The 12,400-nt window shown below is 46.4% G+C and overlaps 1 protein-coding gene across 12 annotated transcripts in view; it reads right to left on the reverse strand.

Moving 5' to 3' along the window:
* Window positions 1–11,569, reverse strand: part of GRM8 (glutamate metabotropic receptor 8) — a 346,196-nt gene extending 334,627 nt beyond the window's left edge. For 4 of the 12 annotated variants that reach the window (XM_051609043.1, XM_051609033.1, XM_051609045.1 and 1 more), the window contains exon 1: window positions 2,055–2,613. In XM_051609043.1, the coding sequence (XP_051465003.1) occupies window positions 2,055–2,564 (510 nt within the window). In that variant the 5' untranslated portion in view covers window positions 2,565–2,613. The other 8 variants (XM_051609041.1, XM_051609042.1, XM_051609039.1 and 5 more) reach the window with 8 other exon arrangements.
* Window positions 11,570–12,400: the final 831 nt, after the last annotated feature.

Consider the following 12,400-nt stretch of genomic DNA (forward strand, 5'->3'; position numbering starts at 1 on the left):
CATTTCCTAATCCTCTAGACTATAACTGTTGTGAATAATTTCTATAGTGCTGTTAATTGATGGCCTTATCCAGAAGCCTTTACTCATGCAGAGATAACAGATCTACTTCTGAGAGGAAGGTGTAAAAACAGACTTCAGACACAGGTCCAACATCAGACATTAAAGGGTATAATTTGTCATTTTTTACATTATTAAGAATATTTGTGCAGGATCTATAATTAAAATGAAAAGAGATGTCTCCTTCTTTTGCCAGCAGCTGTGTTACATCAATTAAATGGGTAAATAAGATCTTTCCCCAGAGTGGGTATCATGTGACCCTCTATTGATTAAGACTGCAGTAGAATGTTATTTGCACTCTTATTGCATAATGGAAATCAGGAGGTAGCTGTCATCGTTTCAGAAGACAAATTGCTGCTATCTTAGACAATTCATAGGCCTCTTTCCTTCTTGCTGCTCTTAATTCACAGTTAATGCATGTCTTACAAGGCTTAGTTTCTTAAATCAGTCTACAGCACTGTATTCAACTCCAAAAGCAGTGGCCTATGTGGCCCTGCATTATGACGGGTATTAAAGTGACCGTTCCATCTATCATTACTTTCAAACCATGCATCATTTAATAGGGTTGCACAACTTCAAAAAATTATGTGAAATTAAAAAGAGACACCTCCCATAGGGTACATGATTGCTCAGAGGAAAAAGAGGCCTTCCCCACCAGGCATGGCTTCAGAGGTGCTCTCCATAGACAATGTTTTTAAGTCTTAGCCCAGTTTTGTGTACCTGATTTTCACAAGGAAAACATAAGGCTTGAACAAGCTCACTGCTCTCAAATATGTGCAGTAAGTGCAGCTAGGTATGAGTTTTTAGATTGTAATGAACACCTGACCACAACACAGGAGATACTCTGCTCCTCCACTGAATTGCAAATCCTTCATTACGTCCTTCATGGGAGAAGCAGAGGGAAGGACAAAAATCCCCCTCTTTGCCAATTTGAGAAATCTTAAATAAAATAAGAAAAAAAAATCTTTCCTTATTTCTAATCAATCTCTCAGTTACAACAATTAGAAAAGAAGTTACACACTTTTCAAAATATGTAACAGCAATATTTAACATTACCAGAATCTTCTCCATCAAAGTCAAAGAAATGGCCTTTCACTAGTCTTCAGTGGTTGTGAAGCTGTAGGACATAAGGCAAGAATTCTGAACAGAAGGAATGAGTCTGAATAACTGGGCAGGAGGACAGTAATATATTCAGACAAAAGTTACAGTCATTCCACGTGTAGAAAAAAGTGCTAAACTTATCATCTGTTTGCCATTGCACAGGATTAAAAACTAAATGTCTGCTGCTTGATTTGTTCCAGCTAAGTTGATTGATTAGAATGTGTTCATCTTCCCATCTAGTTTAGCAAGCTTAAAAGCAGCAGGTTTACTTTTCCATCGTTTATAACATCAGAACTTAATGAAGTATATGGAAGGAAATGCCAGTAGAACTGTTGACCAAAAGTAATCTCTCCCAAAGTGATAACAGTCTAGAAAAAAAACATCACCTTGTAAAAAATATGGAGGAGGTTAAGATTTTGAGGAATCAAAGATCCTTCAATACACTTCATTTGGCTAAACAAGCACATCAATAGCATTAGATTATGACTGGCATATCTTCCTAATTAGCAAAATTATCTGTTCCTCCTATAGATGGATTTGTGTTTAAACGTTGTATTTCATCCTCCTTGAAATCTGGCAAATCAGCTTCAACTAGTCTTGATGAGCATAAATGCTCAATATGGAGCAAATGAGAGCAGTGGAAAAATAAAGGTACCGATACCTAAAGAATTAAAATGTGCTCTGGTTGCTTAGAACTTCAAAAAAGGTATTTGGCATCTCAAATTAGGGTCTGCAATCATTGCTCTTTTTTTTCCTCTATTTTGAAAGAGCAAACCAGTTATTTCAGATTTCTGCATTTAAAGAAGTCCTTTCTTTTTTAAAGAAAACACAACACAATCACTTCACTTATTTCATTGTCCTTGAAATGTAGAAGAAAGATAGAAAATGTTCCTTACCTTAAAAAGTCTTAAAATATTTGCCACCATAATGGACACAGAACTTGCTGCAGCACCTATCACACCTGATATCTTGTCTGGCTTGGTGAAAATAGGTGGGTCACCATTAGCACACTTCACATCTGAACCATCTTTTTCTATCAACGCTTGCACAAATGTTAAGGATTGCTCCAATGCATAAGTGTCCCTGGAACACGTATCAAGGATCCGGACACCTAAGGTGATATTGGTAAGAAGATCAGGGTCTTTATTAATCTGATCAATTGCATATAGCATTGCCTCTAGTCTGTGGATCCCTTTCTCCTTCTTGAGCTCCCCACAAGGCACCCCTCTATCCCCTTTTGCATGAACAGGGAACAGTCCTCCCAAGATGATGTCTCCATCCAGTCGGATAGAGTGGGTATATTCCTGACCATGAGTTCTTTGCATCAGGGTGAGTATCCAGTAGAATTTGGCTGTTAATAGGAAGAAACAATGGCAGGAAACTAACCATTTTCCTTCGTATACCATTTTCTCTGAAGACTTTGTTGCTATCCAGTATCCAGATTTTCTTCTTGCTAAAGGATGAGGTTGACCTTTTGAAGCTGCACTTTCTGGAGGCTACCATCAGTGCCCAGTAAGTAATATAGAACCATGTGGCAGGAAGAAAAAGGATCTCAGCAGAAGTACATAAAACGTGTTTTACAAAAGACGTTCACTGATGTCATGGGTTGATCGGCTTTTCCAAGAGGTCATTTTCAATTGCTTTTAATTGATGGTGAAGTGTAGGATAGTATCTCTGGTCCTGATGCTAAGAGGAGGTCAATAGCTTACGTCTTTGTGTTTTGCCCTGAAGCTGAGGTACTTCTGAAAAAAACAGCGAGAAATACAATTTAGTTCAGCAGTTTTATACCTGTCACATAGTGTATTTGCTTTTGAATATCAGTTACATCACCTAGGCTTTACTTCTGATGTTCTGTAAGGCAGTAATTATTGGCCTCCTGCAAATTTGAACACCTGGCTGCACTGTACTACAAGCTGGGAAACTGATGATACCAGCAGAGCAAAAGCCAAATCTGGGGAACTAAACTTAGCTTGCTGTTCAGATTCCAACCAGTAATTCATATTTACCTTTGCATTACATGACATCCAGAAACTGATTTGATCGGTAACACATTGTATTTTCTGTTTTGCTGTATCATTCTGCTCCAGAATGTAACTACTTACACTCTCACTCATAGAGAGGTTCCATTTATGACAATGGAGTAATCAGGGCTCCTGAATTGAAGTACACTGTGCAGCTGCTGCAGCACAAGCAAATTCAGTTCATTTGGTTATTAAACTGATTATTTCTCCCATTTCTCCACTTTCTTCTGGACTTACTATACAACCAAAAGACCTTCCAGATATTTTCTATTTTTATGAAGAGGTAGATGATTTCTTAAGCAAAAAGAGCACAATGTTTTCTGTTAAGAAAACAGCTGAATATCCAGTAGTCCCTTTCCAACATTTTACTAGAGCTGAGGGCCAACATCAACAAGGTCTCTATTTTCTGCTTGCCTTTGGACCAAATTAAACAGGAACAATGTTGTGCCCCCAGCGACATCTAGAGAACCCTCAATGATTTTAACAAGATCAGGATTTCAGGCTACATATCTAAACACCTGACTGACTGTTATAAATATCTCCAAATTGCCCCCACTTTAATTCTTGAGTGGCATTTATTTATTTCAATATTTAACAAAACTACTCATGCTTGAATAGATTTTTAGACCTCTGAGGAGAAGAGAGAATTAATTTTACCCAGTAATAGATAGGCAAACTGTGGGAAACTGCATCTGAGCCAGTTTCTCAAGACACCTGTTACAGGCTAGGGAGCGGGCATCCTAGGGTGCAACTCACGTATCTTTTTCTTTAAAAAGTTGTTTATTACTAAATTGATCACATTGAACAAGTACCTACCTCACTGCCTATACAGAAAATTCAGGCTTATCTGCAGATATGTACTTTGTCCCTAGTGACCTGACTGGTTCCTAATAAAAATACAATCAAATGAGAAGACAGTTATAGACAACTATACTGTTTTTCAAATATATTTTTTATTATTTTGTGCAATATATTTATATATTATGTGGTAACAAAACTCAAAATGTGGATTGATAATGCTTTAAGTTGTTCATCCTCTTATTACATTTATTTTGTTACATGTTTTTTCCCCAAATGATAATACTAATCTCACAAAAACTGAAGGAGAATTTTCAAATGGTGGCTATTTGAAGACCTGAGAAAAAAGTTCACAATGCAAAGCCTTGTATTGAATGTGAGGGCATCTCACTGTGATTTGGCATTCTGGCTTGGTTTGGTGGGTTTTTTGGTAGCAGGGGAAGGAGAAGCTTAGAAGCTCCCCCTGCTCCAAACCCAGCCAAGGAGCCATTAGAGGGACAATAGATGCGCCTCAGGGATTAATATACGAAAGAACTGCTATAACACCTGAGAAGAGCTGTGCTGGAGGAGAAGAGCTGTTCTAGGGAAGGAGAGCAGTGCTGGTGGTTGGTGAGGAAGAAGGGGAAGAAGGTGCCCAAGCAGAAATTACCCTGCATCCCATGGCGAGATGGCAGCTGTCCCCCTGCACTCGTGGAGGAACGTGGTGGAACATTCCCTGAAGGTGCCAGGAGGGGTGAACTTGGCCAGTGGGCTTGGATTTTGTGGCCAGAGGATTTGCTGCCTGTGGACTCTGCACAGCTTTGGAAGACCCCAGCACCAGGGGAGTTTGTTCCTGAAGGAGCCTGTGACTCTGTGGGAAGCCCAGGCTGGAGCAGCTCTGGACCTCGTGGGAAGGACTCATGAAGGAGAGGTTCATGGAGGACTCTCTCCCATGGGAGGGACCCCATGGGAAATAGGGAAGGACTGTAAGGAATCCTTCTTCCTGAGGAGGATGGCGCAGCAAGAACCACCAGCCTGTGAACTGACTCTAAACCCCATCCCCTGTCCCCCTGTGCTGCTGGGGGGAAGGAGGTAGAGAAACCGGGAACAAAGTGATTTGGGCCTGGGAAGAAGGGAGGGGTGGGGTAGCATATGCAGGCACTGCTCTGTGTGTTGTCTGTGTCCTGTGCATGTTTGATTAGTGTGAAATTAAATTATTACTTTTCCCCAAGTTGAGTCTGTTTTGCCTGGGACCTTAATCGGTGAAGAACCCTCCTTGTCATTTGCCTCAACCCATGAGCTTTGCCCTCCTCATCCCAGAGTGTGTGTGGGTGGGTGGGGAGGTGACTGAGCGGCCATGGGGCTGTTCCTTTGTTGTCATATGACATTTGATAACAGAGTAATGACCTGAAAATGAAAGGCTCTTTACATTTAGTTTTGCTTGAATTTGGCTCAGGGTTGAATCTAAATTTAACATAGTCTATGGGGATCTGTTTTCTGTTGTGTGGCTCTTTTATGTGATAATCTCATCCTCAGTTAGCTCCTTTTGGGCAAATAGTTTATAAATCTGACCAGGCTTTGCCCCAGTGAACCAAACTCAGACTCAGTCACAACTGCAGGAATTTGACCAATGTCACTGTGTGAGTTGATCCAGCCCCAGGAGATGCTACTTATACAGCCCACACTATAAACAAAATACTGTATTCACTATTACCTAGTCACAACTGTCTGCTGTCTTGATGGTCTTAGCAGAAAAACACTGTTAAGGGGCCAAAATAGTAAAGAGTAAAAGTTGTAGCTAAACCTAAAATAGACACAGACAAAATCTCCTTTCTGGTTCCAGGATGAAAAACCAACTCCTTAGCCTGTGCATGTAGCCTGTGCATGTAGGTACAGGGACAATCCTCTGACACAGTGAAAGATAAGACCACTCTTATTTAACACTCTGCAGAGGACAAGAAAGCACCATTTAAAAAGTGAAAATATACATGAAGAAAAAAAATTACATTTTTTTCTCTTGCTCAGCCTCAGGTCAATTCCTTACAGCCCAAGAATGCCCAGAAATTAAAACAACCGTCAGTCTTTGTACAAACAGTGATGAATTCAGCTACTGCAACCAAATTTTCAATAACAATGCAGAAGCTATAGTGAGCCCAGTATCCTCAGTCCAATACATTATCTGGAACTGACTGAAGGTCAAATTATTTCTTTTATAGTAAACATTTTTCAACATTATAGACTACATAAGTATTAATTGTCCTGCCTCAGATTGCATGTTTTCCTGAAAAAGTATGTTTCTTTGCTGCAAGTGTCCAGTTTGTCTATAAAACAGAAATAAAATTTTAAAATGTTCCTTTTAAAAATGTAAGACCTTTTAGCCCTTTTTTTAAGTTACCTAAGAAATAAAAGCTTCTATTACACTGCCTAATTCATTCATGCCACGCTGCTTTTCATATATTGATTAATGTTAACTTTTACAGAATGTTGTAAGCCTGTGTAGCTAAGCAGAAAGCATTTGATCTAAATGAATTCCATTTTTATCAATGAATTTTAGTGAAAAACCATGAGCCTCTGGGCTATAAAGACTGAATGAACTTTCTTCATGTGCAGAGATTTCAATCAAAGTAAAATGCTGCCCTTTTCCAATTGACCATAAAAATTTTAATTAATGCAAGTATATTCCCAATTTGCCAGATTCCTCACTGTAGTAGCTGCTCACCAGAAACATGACTTCAGAGAAAAAATTCACACATTTTCCCAGCACACTCCAAGAGTAAGTGCACCACAAAGCCTCTTTTCCAGTCACCTTGCAATACATGCTTCTCTTGGGTTGAATTCATTAAATATATCTGGCATTATCAGAACATATTTCTATTTTTAAAGTCAGTATTTCAGCACAAACCTCCACTTGTTCTGCTAGAATATATATTTATTTTTAAACATAAGAAGGCGGGGTACTGCAGGACAGGGGACATGGAAACTTCTACATGTAGAGCCTGGTTCTGAAATTACTTCTTTCATATAATCATTCCGCTTTATGAGATAAGTGGTACTGAAGGATGGGTACTTTGGTACCACACCACCAGAGTCAGTGCATCGGCATGTACCTGGACCAGGACAACCAGTCACTCTTCCAGCCACAGACTCATTGCACTGAGGGATGGCTCATTACAGGAGTTCTTTATGTTAATGAACAAGTCTAAATAATGAGCTGAGAGTGACAGATAAATACTTTAATAAATACAATCAGCATCTCCATATTGGTAACAAAGCTCCTGAAAGAGCCATCTTCAGCTGGCACTAAGTCATGGCTGAAATTATATAGAAAGATTCACTATCTTGACCTGGTAATATTGTTTAAAAAAATCTCAGAATTACACACAGCCTCAGGAACAAAGACTTCTCTCCCCAGTAAGAGCAGAAAAATGTGTTCACTGAACTTCATGGAACATTTTTAATTGACATTTCCAGTCAATCAAGAGAACTCTTTACCAAGAGAGAAAAAAAAAATCTATTCAGTGGGGGGGAAAAGCAAACTTTTGAGGAAAAGTATTTAAAATTTTATTTGAGGCCAAAAAATTCATTTGCCATTGCATCTGAAGCACATTCAAACTGCACCAAAAAAAAAGTAAAATCAGTATTCTGTGAACTAGAACAGTGGGAATTTTATGGTGAAAACCCATTTCTGCTCTCACCTAGTGTCAGATTGTCAATGCAAAACTGACCTGGTTTTACTGAATGAAAACAAAATAACTGCATCTTCCATGATGAAGTTCTGAAGAGGGGAAAAAAAAACTCTAAAACTGAGCTTATTTTTACTTTCAACTACTGATAGGTTACTTCTGAACTATCAAATAAGAATGATCTTGCTAATGTTCTTTTTAGTATTCATAAAACTTGTCTTTCTCCTGCACTGCATTCAGTGATGAACAAATAGCTGAATTTCCACACAGAACAAGCAAAGTGTTGCCACCTGCATACAGTAACCTGACATATATAGAAGATTAATGGGTTTTGCTGACAACAAAAAGGAATTTGGAAAACCTTAGGCCTTGACACCACAACTCTTAACTTGCAGGAGAAATCTTCACTGATGTAAGTAGTCTTCTCTACCTCAGCTCTTCTGTAATGATTTGCTGTGCCCCTGCCACAGAGGTAACCTTTACACAATAATCAGGACTTAAAGGCGAGTCACCCTCAGCATCTCGTTTACAGGAACTACTTCCTCCTTGTGCACCAGGAGAGAAATGTCTCCACACAGTCTGATCAGCCTCTTTTCAAATACCCCAGAGCACCTGCCTTCACTTTCTACCCTGCAAATATCAATTTCCCAAACAAGCTACCCTGAGGAGGGAAAAAAAAAAAAAAAAAAAACACACACAAAAAAAAAACAGCACAGGTCCTTCTGCCAGGGTGAGACTAATAGCAGCTTATAATTTTTAAAAAGAAAATAGCATCAAATATTTTCCTCTGTCCTTGCCTGGTCTCACAGCTGAATTAATCACATCAATATTAACACCTTCAGAGTTGGTTTCACCTCTGCCCTGGCAAGTGATTATCAAGGAGATTTTCCCAGGACGCCCAGGAGACCTTTCTCTGTTGTTCTCATTTTATCCTCTTCCCTCCAGATTCCCGCTCCTCAGCCGGCACCGCTGGGTTCAGAGCAGGCGCTGGCAGCGCTGCCCGCTGCTCAGCGAGAGGGGGGGACTCTACCTCCAGAGACGCAGCCGCCCGCCCAAAGTCCCCTGTGTCCGCTTCTGGCCACGGCGGCGGCCCCGGCCAGCGGCCGCGTCCCCCGGTCGCCCGGACGGCGGGACAAGCCGGTGTGCATCCGCACAGCACTCTGCACCGCATCCTGCGAACAGCACCCCGCGCACCGCACCCGCGCATCCCGCGAATCTTACTCCGCGCACCCCGCCCAGCACTCCGCACCACACCCCGCGCACCCCGCCCAGCACTGCGCACCGCACCCCGCGAATCCCGCACAGCACTTCGCACCCCGCGTTCTGCCCCTCCCTCCCCGCCCGGCTTCGGAGCGCACCTTCAGCAGCAAACACCCGACCACGGACCGGCTCTCCATGCGGCTCCTCCGTGCTTTCCCGGCTGCCTTTCGGCTCCTAAAAAATCCCGGCACCTTTTTCGGCCCGAGCAAGGGCCAGCGCAACCCGCCCGGCCCCGGCCAGCCCCGCCCGGCGGAGGGTCCAGGGAGCGCCCCCGGGGCTGCGCGAGCCGCCTCTTCGCGCGCAACTCCGCGACCATCGCCCATCACCGCGGCGTTTCTCCCTTGAAGGGAGCCCCCTATTGTTCTCCCCTTCCCTTAACCGAGCTATTTATTATTATTTTCTTAATCTCTTCCCTTATCCGTACCCCAGCTGGCGTCTGATGGTGAGGGATTCCGGCACAGCCCGGCGCGGCTCTTCCCGTGATCCCGCTCCTTTCAGCCGCCGCCGTAGGACGTTTTAAACTGCTTCAAACCTCCTGCAGCCCGGAGGGCCCCTGCGCGGTGGGCACATGCGGATCTCCCGGTTGGAGCTGAGGCTCCGGCAGTCCCCTCCTAGCCCTGATCCCCGGCTGGGAGCACCGCGCCTCGCCAGCGGCGATGCAAAAACAAGCGTCGCCTTCTATTTACAGCAGCCGGTGAATCCTTCCTCTCCTTGCATCAACTGGTCAGCTTTAACGCGCCTCTATTCCCCCTCAGCGAAAACCTAAGGCTCTTTTAATGAATCCCCGGTCCCAGAGGTCAGAAGCTTGCAAACTCCGAAATGCCAACGCCGGATTTGCATGCACTCTGGGTCACTGATCGATTTTTTATTACTTGAGTTGTGTTGGTTTTGGGTTTTGTTAACCGTGTTACACATTCACTTGCCAACACTTCGGGTTCCCGAAACAAACACATGCTAGTGCTCGGGGATGCTGCTCCTCTCCGAGAACAGCTGATCCCTGGCCGCGGACCGGCACAGCCTCTCGACTTCTTCCTTGGGGACGTAAGCCCCGGAGCCTGGCAGGGATCCCCCTTCCCACCCCAGGGACACCCGGGGTCTTCCCCCGCCGAGCCGACGAAGCGGAGCCGACCCAGCAAAAGGTGCGGTACGGGCGGACGGCAGCTCGCCCCACCCCGGCCCTGGAGCCGAGCGGGAAGTTCACGGCGGCGGTCAGGACTGGCCCCGTCCCCCCGGCGAGGCGGGAGCCCCCTCCTTCCCTCCCGGCAGTCGAAACGTGAACAGGACGGCGGGGAGCGCGGGGGAAGCCCTGTGCCCCCCCTTCTCGGAGGGGTGGGAGAGAACGCTGTTAAGCAGGCAAGGGGCAGATCTCACTCTTCAGAAGCACCGATATCCTCCCTTTTTGACCGCCGCTGTGACGGCACCGTGCCTAGGATTTCTTTCGTTACAGCTGATTGGGGGAGGATATCGACAATAAAAATTATAAATAATTAAAGAAAGGAAGAAAAAAAAAAAAAAAGCTCTAGGCGCCACGAAGCAGGCGGAGAGGATTGCCCAGCTCAAAAACGTTAACCGAGATAAAACTTGCATTATTTGTACACTCCCTTTAAAATTAGAACTAAAGGAGACACGCACACATACGCAAATACCTTGATCGAAAAGAGTTGCATATCCTTATTACTGTAGAGGTCACGGGAATTAATACTCGGCGCCGATCAGGAATAGCATGAGGTAATTTCTGTACAACCCTCGTCTCAAATAGCTTCCCCCGGTAACGTCAGCTTAATATGCGTGAGCTCAGCCTGGGACAGGTATCCAGGAGAGCGATTTTAGTAGTGCAGCGTAACACTCGCCATTAGCCAAGATGAACCTGCTCCACTGTCTCCTTCCTTATTCCTCCTCCTCTGGCCAAAATAAACAAACAAACAAACAAACACAAGCCAACCCAACAACCACAAAACCAAAAAAAAACACACCCAACTTTTTAGGACCAGTGGCTCAGCCCTCATGACGATATCCACCCTCTGCCAGCTCGCCGTTCAATTGCAGCGCCGGACCCACGCACCGGCCCGGCTCTGCCGTTCACAGCCCAGTAAGAAAACGCCCCCCAAAGCCCCCGCCTCCCGACCCGTCCCCCCTCCCCAGCGGAGAGGTTCCCGCCAGGGTCCCCGCGGCTCGGTGCCCCCGGGCGCCGGCGGAGGCGGCTCTGCCCACGCTTACCGCGGCTCCGGCGGGGCGGGCGGGGCGGGCGGGGCGCCGCACTTGTAGCTGTTCTCGGTGCTGAAGGCCGCGGCGCTCCCCGGCGCGGCCCCGCACGACGCTCCCCGGCGCGGCTCGGCACGGAGCGGCGCTGCTCCATGTGAATCCCCAGCCCGCCGCGGGCTGCGGCTCCGGCCCCGCCCGCCTTGCCTCGCTGGGATGCCGGAGCCTCCGGCTGGGCAGCCCGCTGCCGGCACCGCCCTCCCCCGGCATCCCGTTCCGCCCGGGCGCGGCGTCGGACACATGATTGCCGCGGGATTCCTGAACAGAGGAAGCCAACGAGGGCTGAGGTGGAGCGGGAGAGCGGGAGCAAGGAGGGGGCCACCAGCGGGCCCGGGGCTGTTTAATGCGGCCTCTCCCGGGGTGCGGGACCTTTATCCCCAGCCCGCCTACCGCGGGCTGCGGAGCCGTGTTCTCCCTCATCGGATCGATGACGCAAGAGGAGGTTTCCCGACGCATTTTGTCCCATCCCCGGTTTCAGCTCCCAGCTGGGATCCCGGGCGAAGGAGTTCTCGTTTTAGCCCAGGCCCGAGGGAGCTTTCGATAGCGCCGGTGGGTGAGGGGTCGGGAGTACTTTGCTGGAACAGTCCGCAAGTTTGCTCCTCTCCTCAAAGGCTCTAGCCCCCCCAGGGCCATCCCGCGTTTGCACAGGGGTGCTCCGGGGCTCTCCGCGATGCTCCGCGGGGCCCCACGCCGCCGGCTGGGAGCGACGGGGCGGGCCCGCGGGGTTGGCAGACCGCAGCGCCGGCGGGCCAGCCACCGCCCGCCCGCTCGCCCGGGAGCGGCCGCCGCAGCCTCGGTGAGAAGGTTCCACCTCGAGGGCGCTGCCCGCAACTGCACCCGCGGCACCAGGCTCAGCCGGCCCGGGCACGGCTCGGCTCGGCTCAGCCCTGGGTGCCGTGGGTAGGAGAGGGCTCCAAACTGCATGGTCTTAGCAGGACCGCCGGTTCGTCAGGCTCCTGACACTATCTGGATTTTTCCGTCCTACCATTTCAGAATATTCTGACCTGCTTTCTTTAATAACATTTTTTTTTTGCTTTGTCCAGACTTGTCTTGCTTACTTCAAACATGGTTGCTGCAGGGAGGAAGCATTCCAGACATGCTCTAATATACCCAACTAGTGCTTCCATGATCGTCTTTGTTATATCATACTGCTTGGCTTGCTGTATTAAAGGTCTGCCCAAGGCAAGCCACAGGACTCTGACAAGATCTGATGAGTCTTTCTAGCCTGTAACATCTCCAGGC

Source organism: Apus apus, chromosome 1 (genome assembly GCF_020740795.1).
Source record: "Apus apus isolate bApuApu2 chromosome 1, bApuApu2.pri.cur, whole genome shotgun sequence".
Taxonomy (NCBI): Eukaryota; Metazoa; Chordata; class Aves; order Apodiformes; family Apodidae; genus Apus; species Apus apus.